This window comes from Anabrus simplex, chromosome 8 (assembly GCF_040414725.1).
Source record: "Anabrus simplex isolate iqAnaSimp1 chromosome 8, ASM4041472v1, whole genome shotgun sequence".
NCBI lineage: Eukaryota > Metazoa > Arthropoda > Insecta > Orthoptera > Tettigoniidae > Anabrus > Anabrus simplex.
This window is the reverse complement of record NC_090272.1, coordinates 140,075,913-140,096,285: the sequence shown is the minus strand read 5'-3', so window position 1 is coordinate 140,096,285 and position 20,373 is coordinate 140,075,913. Positions and strand designations below refer to the sequence as shown.

At 41.0% G+C, this 20,373-nt stretch overlaps 1 protein-coding gene across 1 annotated transcript in view; it reads right to left on the bottom strand.

Annotated features, from left to right (window-relative positions):
* The window catches only part of LOC136879213 (cyclic GMP-AMP phosphodiesterase SMPDL3A), a 580,372-nt gene that overhangs the window by 96,849 nt on the left and 463,150 nt on the right, over positions 1–20,373 (bottom strand). Inside the window, exon 5 of the mRNA XM_068229077.1 lies at positions 8,258–8,288. Coding sequence (XP_068085178.1) covers positions 8,258–8,288 — 31 coding nt within the window. The remainder of the gene's footprint in view (positions 1–8,257; positions 8,289–20,373) is intronic.

Below are 20,373 nucleotides of genomic sequence, written 5' to 3'. Positions count from 1 at the left end.
GATCCCCGGACCTCTCCATCATCGAACACGTGCGGGATGGCATTGGAAGGGGACACCGTCCCAGTACCAACCTGGGGCTCTGGAGAGACAGCTGATCTGGAGGGACAGCTGCAACAACTGTGGATGAACTTGCCTCAGGAGAGGATCCAAAGGCTGTTTGACACCACTCCAAACCGCATAAGGGCATGCACTGCGGCCGGGAGTGGGGTTTGACACCCTACTGACCTGGCGCCAACATTCCACCTGTAACTGCCAACGGCCTTGTCTCTTTCATCCCATATTGTAATCATTTCAATAAAGGCACATGGTCTTTCAGCATAGACTATGCAGTTCCATTTACTTTCAACCACTCCTTCTGGGTGCTTTACTTTCTTTTGTCAGGCAGTATAGTTAGTATATCCGCGCAGGGTTCTAGGTATAGTCTTGAAAACGAAGTACAAGATGAACATACACACATGTAGAACAAAAATAATGGAATTTAGTCGAATTAAGTCAGCCGATGCGGGAAGAACATAAAGTAATTTTATGTACATTCTGGTTGTTGCTTAGTGACGTAAACAGTGAATTAAGGAGGGCATGAAGTATATACATTCATGTTCATAAAAACCGGAACACCTTGAAAAACTAGAGATAGGAAGTTAATATTCCCAGAACTTGTGTATTAATTTGTTCTGAAGAAATGATTAGCATTTGAACCATGTCGGCTCTCAGGTTCAAGGTCCACATCGATATCTCGGCGCGCCACCACCGACTGGTAAAATGTGCCTGCGGCTCTCGTTGTCGCTACAAACCGAAATAATGGATCAGTGTGACTTGAGCAGACGTGCAGGATGCTTCGCAGACGTATGAGAGAACCGTACCGCCAAATGAGTGCGTTTGAAGGAGGGCGCGTTATTGGCATGGGAGAACGTGATGCATCCATTCGGGAAATTGCTGCTCGTGTGGGACGAAGTGTGTCGGCAGTGCAACGGGTGGGTTCAAAATGATTCACAGAAGGCCGTAGAATACGACGAGATGAGTCTGGTAGCACCACTCAGACCCCCCCCCGACGAGACCGACACCTCATCCGAATGGCTTTGCAGGACAGATCTGCGTCCTCCTGGGGTCTGGCGCAACAGTGGAACAGTATAACACATCGTACACTATCAGGAGAGACAACCCGTTACCGTTTATTACGGTCTGGGTTACCGGCGCGTCGTCCACTTCTCCGCCTACCTCTAAGTAATGTGCATAAACATGCTAGACTGCACTGGTGGATGGAACGACGTCACTGGGGACAGGAATGGCAGCAGATAGTGTTTTCGGACGAATCCAGGTTCTGTTTGTTTAAAAATGATGGTCACATTTTGGTTCGCCGCAGATAGGGGGAGAGACATCACATTGACTGCATTCGCCCAAGACATACAGCGCCAACTCAAGGCCTTACGATGTGGAGTGCTATTGGGTACAACCACAAATCACAGTTGGTGCGTGTTCAGCGCACTGTGACCAGTTTGATGTATGTGAATAACATCCTGTGACCCGTAGACAAACCCTTTCTGCACGGCACCCCAGGACAGTGCGCGACCACATGTTGTTGCACGAACACGTGCCTTCTTGTTGTCAAAAGATGTCAGACTTTAGCCCTGGCCTGCCCGATCACCGGACTTGTTGCCAATCGAAAATGTGTGGGATACGGTGAAACGATGGGTGCGGCGCTGTGACTCAATGCCAACCACCAAAGATGGATTGTGGAACCAGGTGAATGCAGCATGGATGGCTATACCTTAGGACGCCATTCGCGCCTTATACGCCTCGATGCCATCACACATGGAACAAGTTATCAGTGGCCATGGAGGACCCCAGTGCCTACTAGGCAACAGGAGACATGCTGAACGTAGGTGACTGAAATGCTAACCGTTTCTGCAGAACATACTAATGAACATGTCCTGTGAATATGTACTTCCTATCTCTAGTCTATCAAGGTGTCCTATTTTTTTATGAACATGAGTGTACGAGCTTGACTAAGGCATTTTTTTTCTGGAAAAGGAAAGTTTACTTATATACGCAGATATGAGTGTTTGAAAGTTGTTTTGTTCGTATTGAGCATGGTGTTGAACGAAAGTGAACCACGGATGATAACCGTTCCAGGAAAAAGGACGAGAATACATTTTTCAAATGAGGCTTTAGCGAGGAATGTTGAGGGAGAAACGAGTAGATCATATCACAATATCAAGGCATTGCTCATAAAAATATCGATTACCAAGCGAGGTGGCCATACTACGGTTACGGTCGCGTTGTTGTGAGCTTGAATTCTGGAGATGGCGGGGTCGAATTTCATCGCGGGCGGCCTGAACATGGTTTTCGGACGTTTCCCATTTTTCACACCAGGAAAATGCTGGGGTTGTACCGTAATTAAGGCCACGATTGCTTCCTTCCCAATTCCAGCGCTTTCCCATCCTTGACTACAAGAAACCTTCAGTTTTTTTTTTTTTTTGCTAGTCGCTTTACACCGCACCGGCACAGATGGGTCTTATGGCGACGAGGGCGGACGGCGACGGCTTAAGACCTGTTTGAGAGCCATGCCGAGAAATCAGTCAGTGTCATCGTAGCGCGATCCTGTCAGCTAGGAGGTCTGTATTCAATTCCCTCCCCCGGCGAAGTTTCATTCTTCAACTGGCACTCTCATTTCGGTCTTAAGCTACGTATAGATTTGGCAACACCACCTCGAAAGAATCCATTTGAATTCGCCCGCGAAGTGATCCGATTGGCAATTTTCAGAGGCTGATAAAATTTCAACGGTGATAGATACAGATTTATTTTTCTCAAATTACTTATCACCATCACCAGCCCTCTAACGCTCATATATATGATTCGCGTCGTTTCCGACCACTCTGTATATACTGAATCATCAGTCAAGAATTAACATGATTACCAAGAGGCAGTGGCAGTATATTCATTCATGTTCTTAAATAAATTTAATATTTTATTGTACTCTCCAAGGGGAAATACAATATATTTGACTTCTTACAGGCTATTCAAAATTAATTCAAATTACTGCCTATAATGCTAAGTGATCTGGTATCAGTGTATCAAGAATTTACAAAAGAAAATCTTCGTGATAGGTTGCAACCTGTCTTTTGGTGTAAAACTTGCCTTAATGAAAAAAAAAAAAGAGCTGAAAATGCCTGATTTGATTGATTTTGGTAATGATAGAAGTGGTACAAGTATAATTCAAATTATACTACAAATGGTAAGCTAAGGTTCTGAGAACAACCTCAAAAAGTATCTAAAATATTATTTCTTCTTCCAGGCCCTGAATGCAGAAGAATTATCCCCCTTGCTATAGTGGTGTTGTGCTCTAAATAAGGACTTCGGAACACCTTGATATCAGGCGCAAGCACAGTGTAATTAAGAATTAAGTAACTATTCTTATCTTAGATGTGCAGCTTTCACGGTCTGTTGAATTATTTAGTTCTTCTTCCGACTCGAACCGTGATGTTGTTTCACGTACTTTACGTACAGTTTGCCGAAGTTTCGAATACGTTACGGTATTCATTGCCAAGGCGACTGAAAAACCCGTACTCGATAGGTACAAGGTAATCCAAATCCAAACCCCACGGCACTTAACGCCCTTGAAAGGGCCTTGGTCTGCCCAGCGACCGCTGCTCAGTCCGAAGGCCTGCAGATTACGAGGGGTTGTGTGGTTAGCACGACGCATCCTCTCGGCCGTTATTCTGGGCTTTTGAGACCGCGGTCGCCATCTCACCGTCAGATAGCTACTCAATTCTAATCCCGTAGGCTGAGTGGACGTCGGACCAGCCCTCAGGCCGAGAGAAAAATCCCTGTTCTGGCCGGGAATCGAACCCGGGGCCTCCGGGCGAGAGGCAGGTACGCTATCCCTACACCACGGGGCCAGCATACAAGGTAACCGGTCTCGACAAATTATACGTAAAGTATATGAAACAACAACACAGTTCAACGTGGAAGAACAATTAAAGTAATTTATCAGTAAAAAATGTACAGTCCTTTTATTTGATGTTAAATGAAGCTGCTGTAAAGCTTAATGCTGTACACTTTGGGCCGATGACCTAGATGTTAGGTGCCTTTTAACAACAAGTAATCAAATAGATAATATTTAAGATAAACTTAAATATTATATACAAGCGGTCCGCCTATTCAATACAATATATAATTTTTTAAATTAGTACATGTTTCGTCCCCCAAGGGAAAACATCAGCTATAATAAATTAACTGTAATATATCAGAATACAAAACAGATATTATTAAAATTGGCAAGACACATTAAAAAAACCACTGATGTATGGTACGACATTTAAAATACAATCTTAGCAAATTTTGTTTTAATTATAAGTCATATGATCGATGAAAACAGTTGAATTGTCCGTTATACTCTTGATAATGTTCTTGGGAATAACAGTTGTGTTTTATAAAATCTTAAATTATCACTGTTGTGAATAGCACTCTTGATTTAAAGTATTTCTTGATGAAGGATTGTTAGGTCTTTGATACGCATTTCTTAAATGCTTCAGAGTTTACAGTCAACTCGGGGCCGTAGTGGTAAAGCTCTTTGTAGTAATGAATATTATTTTGTTCCTTATTATTGGCCCCGCTGTGTAGAAAAGGACTCACTTCTACTGAGGTAAGTGTGTATCTATGTATCGTTTATAGGAAGAGGAATTAGGTTTTGGAATAATTTAACAAGGGAGGTTTTCGAAAAATTTGCAAGTTCCTTGAAATTATTTAAGAGAACTGATAGGAAATCTGCCACCTGGGCGACCGTCTTAATGCAGATCAGTGATGACATTGATGGAACTTGCAGGTCTCAATCTGCTCACTCATATACGTCTGCAGAAGAATCTATAGATGAGAATACAACGAGATAATATACACAGCTCTTTTGGGATTATAGAACATATTTAACCCGGCAGGAATTAAAAAGTTTTAACGAAAAATGTGTAAGTAGCAGGATAAAAAACTGCGGTGATCTCAGGTTATATTCCGGATATTTTTAATATCGAGCGTGAGGTAATTTACAGATTTATTTCAAGGTAAGTAATGCAGTAAGGTAACATACAGGAATAGGAAGTCCTCTGCTTCACAATGTTGGAAGGAAAGCTCATTAACGCTAATAGGCCACACGTCTTAATTCGACACGCTCTCCAACGTAATAAAAAGCCTCCTATAATTAAAGTTAACAATTAAGTCTGAGAGTTTTATGTTTGCTTTAAATTAAAGTCTTTATGAGGACCGGCTCTCTTGAACGTGGCATTAAGTTGAAACTCCGTTTTACAAGAATAAAACTATTATTCGCTGGTCAAAATTAACGATCCTCTAGGTAACGAACTACTTACTCATTCTCGTGCTGGTGGTTTAGTCCGTGTAAGTCGTTAATGAGATAAAATGGGAGTTGATAATAATTCTCAAGTATCACAACAGATTCTTCTGATGTAATTGATAAGCACACACCAGACGCCGGTGTGTGTAAGCAAGTTAAGTTACACTCCACGATAGAATGTTTGAATACTAACTGTGATAAAAGCTTATCCTCAAACGATAATTCAAATTGTCTCCAAAGGGGCTGTTTGCCATTTCATAAATACCAACACGTAAATTCCCTATTGTTGAACATAAATTGCCCACCATTTGCTTAAGACATCTAGTCTTTAAATCCGTCACTGACAAGGGACAGTTGCGGAAACGTCGATTAGATTCTGGACGATACCTACAGCGTGGAACGGTGATGGGTCCAAAGCAGCAGGTGAGAAATATTGTGTTTTGCAACCACCTGTATCCCTCGAAAAAGTGCGAATCATTTGGAGAGTGCACGCCTACAAATCGTACGGTTCTAGGAACACCTTACAACAGTGAAAACCTTCTACGATTAGTTAAAAATGTGTCCAATGTAGTGGGGTGTCCAATTTACAGGGTGGGCGTACAATACTTCAAAAATGCACTAACAGTGCAGGAAAGGAAAAACTCTGAGCTAGTTGAGTACTGTATACTGTAAGTACGATGTTAGGTCAAGAGTAAATACAGCATGGCTCAAGTGGGGACAAGTTACAGGTGTTCTCTGTGACAAGCACATGCCAGAATATTTCAAAGCGATATTATGTAAGACAGTAGTGAGCCCTGTAGCTCTCTACGTATCAGAATGCCGCTCTATGACGCGGAAAAAGGGCCAAAGGCCAAATCATCAACAACATGGAGATGAAAATGCTCCGATAGACCCTCGGCCTAACACGCTACGACCATGTGACAAACGAAGAGGTGGCAGCGATTGTAGACAAAATGAGAGAGGCAAGGCTCATGTCATGCGTTAAGACAGCAGTCCTGTGGCAAAAGTAGCCTTGTCGTCCACGTGGAAGACCAATGAAACGGTGGATGGACTCCATCACAGAAAACATGCAGGTTGCAGACCTCAGCCCAGAAGACGTACAGGATCGAGTGAAATGGAGAAGGCATAGTAAGATAGCGGGCCCCGTGCAGCGGAACTTACGCCAGGAAATAATAATAATAATAATAATAATAAGAAGAAGAAGAAGAAGAAGAAGAAGAACAACAACAACAACAACAACAAGAAGGTAAAAATAGTGAACAGTGCACTAATAACAAAACTCTGACCACTCTCTCAGTCAAAAACTCTTTCTTCGGCCTCAGGATCAATTAGCATGTTTAAAACTGTAGATAGAGAATATGTTGCAGTATTTCTAACATAGGCTATTTCATTTAGAGTATGGTTTTAGTGCCGGGAGTGTCCGAAGACAAGTTCGTCTCGCCTAGTGCAGGTATTTCTATCCGATTGCCATGGGTGACCTGCGTGTTTGGATGTTAGATGATGATAATGAGGAAGGGAGAGGGTGAAACTCGGTGTCGGCACATAGCCTTCTCCTGTCGAAAAACACTAAGGGTCTGCTTAAAGCTTACCGTCTCCATCCAACGGATGAATCACCATCAACAGTATCATATGCCCTCTCTCCAAATGCACACTTTGGAGAGGTTTGTAATTAAAAACAAATATTCTGATGGTGAAATTATTTTTCCACCAACGAGACTCGAACCGACTAACCACGGTGTAAGACCACAGAAATGTTGACGCTTTAGCAATCATGGCCACGAGATAAAATTCTGACAGATTAGAAAGTGTGTTATCCTTTGAGGGTCGCAGGCATACATTTCCTATGGTTTGGTCCGCAAGTTCTTCCTATCTCCTTACCTTCCGTCTTAACATATTATTTCTCACAATATCATAATATAATGTGGCTATTACTGGCCTGTTGTAGCCCTTGAAAGGCAGACCCTCCGACGAGGGTGGGCGGAATCTGCCATGTGTGGGAAGCTGCGTATTATTGTGTTGTGTGTGGTGTATGAGAGGCAGGGAAGTTGGGGACAGCACGGATATCAAGTCACCGAGCCAAGTAATTAACTGTATTAAGAATAAAACCCTAACTCTGCCGTGAATCGAACCCAGGGCTTTCTGAACCGAAGGTCACTCCGCTGACCATTCAGTCAAGAAGGCGGACCTCACAAATGACATAAATATTTAAACAATTAACACTAATGGATACAATAATGATTTTCACGCTAATATATCCTGCTGTACCACGCTCGAGGTGCGTGTTCCCTCAGCTCCAACAAAATAACACGTAAAAATGTTATTTTCTATCAAATCCTTACAGTTTCGAAAAAACGCACGGAAATATTTTTAAAAGAAAATAAATTTTCTATCCTGCTCATATGCCCTTTCTTGATAGAACTAACAGTTTACCCGTTATTTTGGTTTGTATCGAATAGAACATGCACCAAAATACAGAAAAGCATTTCTCCTGGGAAATATTTTTTCTGTTGAGTTCCCAAGCAAATGCATATGGAATTCTTTGCAAAAAAATAAAATAAAAATAACTTCCTAGTGGTCTCCGTATTTCTAATAGGATTTATAGTTCAAGTAGTGTATACACTTTGAAGGATCCGGGACACACACTTATTCCGATCTGCTCCATTTTTCTTAAAACATCTTGCTCCGCAGAGACGTTAGGATAATTACATATAATATTCTGGAAGAAGTGAACTTCCTAATTATGGAGGAATTACTGTAATCGGTTGAGTAATTCCCAAGATTACCCTCTATATATACAAACAAACTCACACGAACTCTCTCTCTTTATAATAAGAGGATGGATTAAAATTAATTAGTTTCCGAACATCGAATATTCGTGAAATAATCTTTTGAAAATCTATTCGACCGTAAGATGAGCACATCACCTGTTGTACCAGGGACATGGAGCAGTCTTTAAAGACCACGGGAGGCTGTTACCGCGAAACAGTGTCGGTGGCTGGAACAACTTTCACGTCCCGGTGACTCAATTTTCTAGATATGGCTATCTTGCAGCGTGCGGTAATAGACTATTGCCGGGAGTTTGTTAGCCAGGAAATGAGAGGATCTCTGACGGGAAATTGAGTAAAGATGTGAAGTGACACCACGGTAACTTCGAGGAAATAGAGAAAATAACACTAGACGTGAAGCGATTAAGGATCGTGAAAACAACCGCGCTAACAGCGCCACAAATGTCTTGTGATTTAATAGAAAAATGCCTTAATTCAAGAAGTTGCAGGACAAATTCTGCCGAACAAATGAGACTGTGATAATAGTGATTATTGCTTTAAGACAGTGTAAACTCGGCAATCATCCTTTCTTTACATTAATCAGAAGAGAAAAAGGATAAGGTACTATCTGTGAAGAATGAAGGCATCATAAAATAAAAGGGAAGTGGAAGGGAAGGGAAGGGCCACAAAGGACGCGAAAATGAAAGACCCTAGTGCTCGCTAATCTAACAAAAAATACTTTTTAACAATCTGCTGTACGTTGCACCGATAAAGATAGATTTTATGGCGATGATGGGGCAGACAAGCGCTAGGAATGGGAAGGAAGCGATCATGGTTTTAATTTAGGTACAGTCCCAGCATTTTCCTGGTGTGAACATGGGAAAACGCAGAAAACAATCCTCAGTGTTGTCCACAGTGGGGTTCGAACCCTCTATCTCCCTAATGCAAGGTGATAGCTACGTGACCCAAATCGCACAACCACTTGATCGGTGGTCGGAAAAGAGCAAGAGTTGATCTACGAAGGACAGATAGCATTGATGAAAGTGAGGATCCTGGCACAAATAACTGGAAATAATGCCACGACTCAGCAAGCAATACAAGCCAGTTTGTAGTTTTCCCTTCGTAACGTGATCATTCCACTTTTAAGTGAAATCAGAACTTAAAAGACAGAACTTTTCATTACAAACCACATGCAATACTTGGAATTCGAATCGTAGCGCTTTGATCAGAACCGAGGCATGGCGGAACGAACGAGACTTTCTCCCGAGGCTGTTGCGTGCATTTATCTTCATTTTAGATTATTAAATGATGATGCAGTTTCGACTCCTTGGCTAAATGATCAACGCTGAGTGCTTCAATTCAGAGGGTCCCGGGTTCGATTCCCGGCTGGGTCAGGGATTTTAATCACGTCTGATTAATTCTTCTGGCTCGGGGACTGGGTGTTTGTAATTGTCTCAACACTCTCCTCTTCATATTCAGACAACACACCACACTACCAACCACAACAGGAACACGCAATTGTGATTACGTCCCTCCATATAGGGTTGCGTCACAAAGGGCACCCGACCGTAAAACAGGGCCAAAACTATATAGGCCTATGCGACATGGTTCGCACCCGAGACCCCACAGGTGTGGAGAAAGCTGTAGATTTTTTTTTTTACAAGTTGCTGTAAGTCGCACTGACACAGATAGATCTTTTGGCTCCCATGGAATAGGAAAGGGTGTGAAAATGGGAAACCACGGAAAACCATCTTCAGGACTGCCAACAATGAAGTATGAACCCACTATATCCCGAATCCAAGCTCACAGCTGCGCGCCCTTAACCGCACGGCCAACTCGCTCGATATAATAATAATAATAATAATAAGAATAAGAATAAGAAGAAGAAGAAGAAGAAGAAATGATGATGCAGTTTGGTGGTGGTAGTTATTGTTGTTATTTTTGTTACATGAAGACAATAGTACAATATTATCTGTCCCTTTTTAGCATTAATTATTCCGCCCGGGCTGAGTAGCTCGCCGACATCGTGAGATCAAATTGAAAGGTTCGATTCCCTACTGTCATGCGGTGTTTGAAGGGGCTAAAAATACTTCAGCCTTGTGTCGATAGATTTACCAGCACGTAACATAACTCTTGCGGCACAAATTACGGCTCTACGACCCTGAAACCCGTAAAAGTAGCCAGTGATACGTAAAACCACTAGCATTCTCCTTCTTATATTTCTTCTTATTATTATTATTTTTATGTAGGGGAAAGGTTTGCGATTCGACCCTTGGAAGAAATATGAGAGTCAGTTAAAGAAAGAAAGATAGATAGAAAGAAAGAAAGAACCATGAAATAATAATAGTAAAAATAATGCACAACAATAGCCAAAATAGGCGGGGTTTGTTTTGAAGCCACGGCCGCAGATCTTTTGGGCGAGGAATACGTTGCGTGGTGATGAATGGCTGTTAGAAGGAGGTAAATACGCAGAGTTTAAGTTTCGAGAGATATATTACTGGCTACACTCTCCTCTTGCGAATGTTGTGAAATTACACTAGTTTCAGTCTCCAGCTAGTCGATGTTGTGTGTTTCCAGAGTTATGTTATTCTCCAATGACAGTAAGTTAGACGTACTCGGGTGCAGGTTGTAGCGCTCGGCCGCATCGAATTTCTTACGTTTTACATAGGCTGTCCTACGCCAAGTCTCACCGAATGAGTGGCTGCATTTGGGAGATAGTGAGTTCGAACCCCACTGTCGGCAGCTCTGAAGAGAGTTTACCGTGCATTCCCATTTTAACACCAGGAAATTCAGGGGTTGTACCTTAATCAAGGCTACGGTCACTTCCTTTCGCATTCCTAACCCTTTCCTATCCCATCGTCGCCTAAGGCCTGTCAGTGTCGGTGTGAATTAAAGTAAACCGAAAAAATAAAACAGTACAATAGTTGTGTGTGTCCAGGCTCAGAAATATTATTACAAATATCCATTGCTCTCGCGTAGGTAAATTAACGAAACCAACACGTGCTATCACACAGTAGTCCCAAGTTATATTAATTTTACCACACACAGTGACCTCCAGTGTTACCACTACTGTGTCATCTCATCTTGAAAGTTATTTCGATAGACTCGTTACAACTCAGTCATATTTTTGCTAGCTTTTATAGTTTCAAAATTATTGAAGAAAGACTGGTGTTCAATTTTCTAGGTCATATGAGTTTTATTTGGGGGCCTGGCACTGGAACGAAACGATAGACGAATTTTACATTAATAATAATATTTCCTCACTTTCATCAATCCTGTCTGAAACTGTATGGCCATATGTAAGGAATGGACAATGAAGTATTATTATGCCTCCTCACTATTTTTTTTAAAATTTGCTTTACGTCGCACTGACACAGATATAGGTCTTATGGCGACGATGGGATAATAAAGGGTTAGGGACGGGAAGGAAGCGGCCGGTGGCGGTAATTAAGTTACAGCCCAAGCATTTGTCTGGTATGCCTCGTCAATAAAATTGATGAATAATGGGATAATCGAAATTAAACAAGATCTTCAAGAAATCAGCATAGCAGTCCTAGCTTTAGAACGTTGGTGAACAAACATAATGTTGCTGCAAAACCCAATAATAATAATAATAATAATAATAATAATAATAATAATAATAATAATAATAATAATAATAATAATAATAATAATAATAATACTATAATAATACTATAATAATAATAATAATATTAATAATAATTTTTGGTGACATTTTCATGCAGTTATCTGTTTCAGGTGTAATAATGACCATCTGCATATATTTTGGCTTTGGTGCCTGTCTGTCTATCTGTCTGAGTTCTTATCACTTGAAAACTACTGGATATATTTCTACTAGCTTCATATTTAGAATCCACCTGTCCTTGGTTAGGTCTTAGGGCAATGTTGTTTCTAAATCCCTGAACTAACCGGGAGTTTATACGAAACCGGAACCGTAATTTTGCACTCGCACAAAATATACACAACCAAACTTAATGGAATTCTACCTGCTGTCATGTCTTTCCAAGATTGGTTACAGGGCTTAATAAGAGCCATTTTACTCTTTTCGATAGAATAGATAATAAAAGAGGATTTCGTCAACGATTGGTTTCGTGAGTGGTCGATGATGATGATGGTGATGATAATGATGATGATGGTGATGCTTGTTGTTTAAAGGGGCCTAACATCTAGGTCATCGGCCCCTAATGGTACGAAATGAGACGCAATGTAATGACAATTTAAAAGTCCAAAATCATCCAATGATGACGAAGAATGAATGGACTGATATGAATTTAAAACAATCAGTGGATCCAACCCGTAATGTCACACATTCCCAGGAACTAGCGTAAAACAATAATATTACAGACCACGAGACTGCTTCTAACGCACAATCCTGAATCGATGATGCTTGTAGTCTAAAGGTGTTCAAAATCCAGGTCATCGATCCCTCATAATGGTACTTATTGCTAGGAAAGTACAATCATGCTATTTATCATGTTGCAGAACTAATCAAAAGTAGCGTAGACTCACGGTATTCCACACGTTATGGTACTACTCACAGGTAATGTAATTCGCACATGTAACACAGACCTATGGTGTTTCTCACATTGGTGTTCCACATATAGGTGTACTAATCACAGGTACTATAAAACTGATCCTGATTCACACACTGTCGCTACAAATCACAAACCTATTGTGTACCTAACATAGTGATACTATGCGCAAGAAAAGCGACCCATGATATACCCCGTATGATGGTACTAATTATAAGTAGTCTCATGGGTCTAATTCGATTGTCGTTTCGTAATTTTCTCCATCATTTGAAGAGTAAGTGAAATTATGTATATAATAAAAAAATGTTTAAAGTGAAGAGAAGTTTCACATAAGGTCTACAGATTTTACAGAAAATCAGAGTATAAGAGAAAACTGAAAACAAGTTCTGGTTTTCGTATAAACCCCCAGTCTATTCAGGATTTTAAAGAAATGATATGCATATCTAAACCTGCTCCTGGAAGAGTATATTCTAAATATGAAGTTTGGTCGAGATCTATCCAGCCGTTTCGCCGTGATGGTGGAACCGACCGACAAATAGACAGACGGACAAACAGACACGAAAGCTAAAAACTACTGATGTGGTCTTTAATTGACCTAAAACGGATAGAAACCTGAAAAATTGACAATAAAACTTAATTACAGACAGCGGACCTCCTACAACTTCATTTATAGAGATAAGCAAGGGCACTTTTATGAGTGCAGAACTTCATGTCGAGATGTACTGCTTTTCAACGGTACGTCACATCGACAAACGGATTGCGCTATGAGACAGCACGTTGCTGTATGGGAGTGAAAGCAGTGTGGAATTGGGGTATCTTATTCATAAATTAGAATAACAAACATGAAAATAGTGGGTATCAGTGACGATTCCCGGACCAGAAATTCAGGTGTTGTTATAGATGAAATTAAAGGATTCTGGCTTATATTTAGCCCACACATTTCTCCCCGACCCCCACCTATTTTGTGGTTGGGTCGTGTGAGTCACATGGAAGAGAATAGATCAACTAGAAGAATAATGGGCTCGATCATGCGGGGTAAAATTAGTATGGGAGACTAAAGTGACGATTGGTAGACTAGGATTTTAATGATTTAATGAGAATAGAAGTGCAATAAAATGAGATCACCGAGCTAGTTGCGAGTAGAGAATTTTGGAGGCACTTGGTTACTTCACGGGGGCTTGCAGACTGAACGCTAAAAGTAATAACACTCTTCAACAAAAGCGAAAAATATATGTACTGAGTTGAAAACATGATAAAAATATTATATTCATTTTAAAGACATCAATAACTGACATTGTTTGATGAAATGAAATGAAATGGCGTATGACTTTTAGTGCCGGGAGTGTCCGAGGACATGTTCGACTCGCCAGGTTCAGGTCTTTTGATTTGACGCATGTAGGCGACTTGCGCATCGTGATGAGGATGAAATGATGATGAAGACTATACATACACCCATCCCCCGTGCCAGCGAAATTATCCAATGATGGTTAAAAGTCCCGACCCTGCCGGGAATCGAACCCGGGACCCCTGTGACCAAAGACCAGCAAGCTAACCATGTAGCCATGGAGCCGGACGTTTGATGAAAACTGTTCTGAGATACTGAGATAAGAATAAATGATATAGCGAAACGTGGAGGTAGATTTACCTTGACCGAGCGAGTTGACCGTACGTTCCAAATTGTTCTAGGCCTATTAGCAGACAAAGCTCTGCAGGGAAAATGGAGTTCGTCTGCCTGTCTCTACTGAATGTTCGTAATGAAACTGATAATCAATGTATAGTAACCTTCCGTGGACTCATTTTCACATTACAGAGCTTGCGTGTAATGTTCGCAAATTGTGAGCAAGAATTGTTCGAGATGATTGCACCCTTATTACCAGGTAATTTTAGGACGTTACCAATATTCAAGGGAAACATCTCTCTTCTATACCATCCTCTCCGAATGTTCGTATGCTCGTATAATGTAATGGGTAGTAGAAAAGAATGAATTTTACTGAATTACCAAAAAAAATAATTATTTGCTTCTCTGTAGACAGCGTGCCGTCAAAAATACTGCCTGGATATTTTATATACATCAGTTCTTTTATATTAATTTCTCCCATTGTAAGAAATGAAGAATGCAGTACAAAATACTTTCAACTTCATCTCATTGTTACATCATTGGATCAGTGGCTCAGTGTCCGCATCATGGTCCGAAATTTGTGGGTTCTATCCTGGCCGATGAAGTCGATTTATGAAAGATGATTAAAAAAATCATGTTAAATCATAGTTAACCAACAAAATAAAACGCGGCCATAGGCAACGTCCCAGAGATTTCTGATTTCACTGCACAGTGGGATAGTCAAAATTTGTAGACAGGCCGTCTGAAAGCATCTTTTTCAGTGTCCGAAAGGCAGTACCTGTGATTACATGTTAACCAAAACCTTCGTTTGTCCTACAGCATGCAACATTTATAATTCAGGACTGGGATCAATGCGTGGTGATTGGAAATATTAAAAATAAGTACGTTAATAATACATATCACATATAACCATGCAAATTACATTAAATGCATTGAAAGCATAAAAAGTAATTGCAAAAATATGTATGAAATTCCATCGATTTGAATGAGAGTGCTTGTTTTTAGCTGTTTTTGTGAAAATTCCCAACAAGGGGGCAAGTTACAGTCATAAATAGATTAAGGAATTTGGATTTGTATCTGAAAGTAGGAAATATGATTTTTCGCATCTCTTTCGTGTTAGTTCCCGTTGTGATGTGAAGATTGGCAGCAAGGATAAATCTGAATCATAATTTATGTGTTGCTTTTAAATTAATACACAGTTCAAAAATCATTGAGGGAACATGTTTTATGACGTCCGGTATGTGAACGTTAATTTGGTAGATGGGATTTCAATGGTCGCACAGCATACCTTGAGACCTTACCTACTCAGGGTATGTCAAATCGAAGTTATACTGCGTCTGTAGGCGTAGTCACATTAAACTGTCGGGCGACCCCTCAAAATAAAGTGAATACCGGTGCGCCCGTGTATCGTTGTGAGGTACACAGACTACTGCGGTAATTTGAGCACGTTGTACGTCAACCAGAGCATCCCATGAGACATCTTAACGAGGTTCAAGTCGCAAGGGCAGTAATTTTGATCCAGGAAGGATGGACTTCTCGTCGTGTTGCTACGGATCTCAATGTCTCTCCGTCAGTTATTCACCGCTTGTGGAATCGCTACAGTGAGACAGGCCACTTCACAAGGAGGGTTGGACAAGATCGTGGACGCATGACAACCCCACAGAATGACCGATATCTGACCATCTGTGTGTTGCGGCGTAGTTCAGCAACTGCCAGAGAACTGCAACAAGACCTCAGGAGGGTCACTGGATTCACGGTGTCTGACCAAACAGTAAGGAAAAGGTAAGAGAAGTGTCCTTACGACTCAGACGTCCTGTTCGAGTTCCCCGTTTAAAGTAGCAACATCGCACAGCTCGTCTTCTGTTTGCCCGTGCCCACGTCAACTGGCAACTTCGCCAATGGAGACCTGTGTTGTTCACAGACAAGTCCAGATTTCCCCTGACACAGCGCGATGGACGTCAACGTGTATGGAGACACCGTGGTGAACAGTTCATGCCAAATGTTGTCCAGGAAGGCGACCGATTCGGACACGGTTCTGTGATGGTGTGGGGTGGCATCAGTATTGATGGCCGTACGGATCTTGTCGTCGTCCGTGGCGATCTTTCCGCTGCGGGATACATCCAGCAGATACTGATACAGCATGTGTTGGTTGCTGCATACGGTGTTGGCCCTGAATTCGTACTCATGCACTGCAATACCAGGGCTCATGTAGCGCGCATCACCAAAGCTGTCTTGCGAGAACTGGACATTCAAAAGATGGATTGGCCAGCAGTGAGTCCCGACCTTAATCCCATCGAGCATTTGTGGGATAGGATTGACAGAAGTGTTCGTGGGCATCCTGTTCCACCACAGACTCTCCAAGGCCTCGAAAAGGCTCTCATTGAAGAATGGGACCTGATGCCGCAACGTGACCCCTCCTTTGACTTATACGGAGCATGACACGTAGGTGCCAAGCTGCGATAAATGCTCGTGGAGGACATACACCATACTGAAGCTCTCCAACTGTGATAAAAATCCACCCTGGAGGACTGTTATCACTTTTAGACATGATATAGGCTTTTGGGCTTATGCCGTGTCAAGAAAATAGGGTGAAATTCCTTACGTTTCGCAGAGAACTTTGCTCTGATGGAGCATGGAATACGTTCAAAACCATGTTCCCCTAATTTTGTTGGAACTGTGTAATTGTTAAAATGTCTTAGGAAATTGAACAGTTAAGGTAGGGCTAGAGTCACAAATGTTGTAAACTATGTATACATGCCATCCATTTTCAGAGTGTGAAAGTGTCCATCCTATTGAAGTATCATTGGATTGAGCCAGGATCGAACCCGCCAACGTACGTTCAGAAAGTCGCCACTCAGCCCGGTGTCTGTTCTATTCACGATACGCCTTACAGTACTCAAAATACCTAGTAGCACTTCTAAAGTTCAATTTTTGTGATTGACAGGCAGCATAGTGAAACGAATATTGCTCAGCCTACCTAAAGGTGATATTCTTTCGACTGAGCGACTGTGGTGGACTGCACATGAATAAAAGGGAATTACCCAGCCGCGGCCTCTACAGACGTGCGGCTCCTGCTGATTGCGTACCAATATAACTACATAGTTGCAGGAATCGAGAGGATACAACATGTCATTTTCGAAAGTTTTCATTGAATTAATAGCTCAGAATCCTGTTTTATGTGACCTGAAACTCGCCAGAGTCGGTCACTATTAGACTATAATATATGTAAAATTTGGAATAACGAAATTCATAAATAGAGCAATAATTGTAATGGCTGTTCTATGTTTTCTTTGTATTTTTTATCAGTGATTTTTGAATTAAATGATATCCAAACAAACACAGTTTAACATGAAGTGAAACAGCATACTATTTACTGAAATTATAATTACTGCAGTAAATATTATTCTATTATAAATATGTAATTAGTATATCATTACATTAACGTTGTGTTTAATAAAGCGAGTGAATATAGTGTATACACTGTTGCTGTTATTACACCTATCTTAATGTTACTGATAACTTCTATGCAGATGTTACTGGATATCTGACCATGTTGTAAGATTGACGTCTCATTTCGTCTTCAGTGAATTGTTGTATGTTCGGAATAAATTCATAAAACTTTCTTTCATCTTTCATGTGAGTGTCTATTAAGTAGCATGGTATGAAATAGGAACTGGGGAATGTGAAAGAGAAAAAATATGAAATTTTTATTTTTTATTGCATGAAATTCTCCAACGTTTTCTGAACATACTTTATTTTTTGTGTCTGTATGTTGAACCATGCCACGCCTCGTACCTACACCCGCTGTTCCCCAAAGGTAAGAAGTCATGGAATGGTTTTCAGAAATAATTAGTTCGTAGTACTAGTTATCAGCGCACTCACTCACGTCCTAGTGCTGTGATAGAAGCCATGAGACCTGTTTTCAGAAATCTCCGAGAAACTCGTGAAAACGTCATGTCTCCATGGGAAGATTCTAAATTGAAATGAATGTTTCAAGAATTGTATGTGGGAATGTTCACTAAAAACTATTGTAATTGATTTTAGTGCGATAGTTGTTGGTATATGTGATGCTACTCTCACATTCAATGAGGGTGCAATGGGTAGAACTAAAGTTTTCATAGCATTGGGCATAGAATCAGGTCATAACGCAACTATTTTGTCTCAAATCGACCAAGATCATGTAAAATATGCGGAAAGAGCTGCCGAGGTCTCAGTAAAGGAAGCCAGAATTGAAAAAGGAGGAGAACGAAGCTCAGCTGAAGCAGATAATGATAATTGTTCCTCAAGAATGCACTGAAGTAAGTTGTAATACTAAGTCTTATCACTTTCTCTCGATACTACATTTTTGTAAACATGTGTGTTTATCAGGAACTATTACGTATAGAAAGCTGGAATTTGGATCATACATTTTACATGTAATAGTGAGTGCTGATAAGAAAAATTGCGCAATTAGGTTTAATTAATTCTATGATATTAATTTTTATTTTCAGGAAATTGGCATATTCTTTGTGTGCGTGCTAATTATTTTCTGAACTGAAATATATTTCAATTATAAAGTTGAATTAACAGTGATGGAGAGACATATACAATTCTCAAGTCCATATTGTGAAACACGTTCTCAGAAACTGGGCCTAAAATGTCAAACATGTTTTAAATTTTCAGTAAGTTAATTATTTGTTTACGTAGAAGTATTTTCATTTAGAGTAATGAAACTGTGAAGGTCCACCTCTGTGGTGTAGTGGTTGACGTGATTTGCTGCCACCACCGGAGGCCCGGGTTCGATTCCCGGCTCTGTCACGAAATTTAAAAATGGGGTCCGCTCAGCCTCGGGATGTCAACTGGGTAGAGGGGTTCGATTCCCACCTCAGCCACCCTCAAAGTGGTTTTCCGTGGTTTCCAACTTCTCCTCAAGGCAAATGCCACGATGGCACCTAACTTAAAGCCACGGCCGCTTCCTTCCTCTTCCTTGTCTATCCCTTCCAATATTCCCATCCCCCCCACAAGGTCTATGTTCAGCATAGCAGGTGAGGACGCTTGGGTGAGGTACTGGTCCTCGTCCCGAGTTGTATCCCCGACCCAATGTCACACGTTCCAGGACACTGCCGTTGAGGTGGTAGAGGCGGGATTTCTCGCTTAGGAAAAGCCAACCCTGGACGGTAAACAGATTAAGAAAGAAAGAAAGAAAGAAAGAAAGAAAGAAAGAAAGAAAGAAATAAGAGACTGTGAAGAATCAAAGAAAAAGCTTTGGCAAAGTACTGAAGAAAATTTGAATAAAATTCGCTAAGAAATTTGTTTTTAAATTAATATAATACCAAGATGAGCATTTCTCAGCTTGGGACACTTCTCGGTTCCCTTAACCCTTACTCGGGTCTAGACTTGAACACATATTATTCTTCCATCATTCAGGTAAAATAACGTCTAAACTTTCATCGCCTTCCACCTCTTCTAACATCATTGGACATAGAACTCCGCTCTTACTCACGTGTTACCTCCTCTGACCCTCGGGAAGTAATGATACCAATCGTACTAAATCCACGCCATTACAGCTGTATCTAGGAATGGTGCACTCGTGGTTTGAACCATTCGGTTGAATTGTACGGTTCTCATCGCTTCTTGGGAATCACACCTTTATGGAGTCACTCAGTCAGACTCTCCGCTGTTATGTTAGTAGCATTGGTAGTAGTGTAGACAGGAATATGTCCTGGATATACAATATAGAACAAGTCTTACAGCGTGCCACGGAACGGATGACAGCTCTGAAACCTCTGCTTGGATATAAATTTAACTCGACAACTATTAAGGTAAATATTTACCTAGCACATATCAGGCACATCCTGCTTTATGGCTGTGAGACCTGGGGCTATACTGCTAAAACTCCTCTTTGCAAATTACAAGTTTTCCAAAACAAAACACTTAGAATGATGACAAAAACACAAACTAATGAAATCTATCAGGAAGATACGAACCGAACTTCGTATTCCGACTGTTAGATCTCAGATTAATAAAATAGTAAAGATGACCAAAGCTAGAATCCACCTAAGCCATTCAACCGATCTGGGCATTCTACTCTTAAAACAGGTCGTAGGAACCAAAACGCCG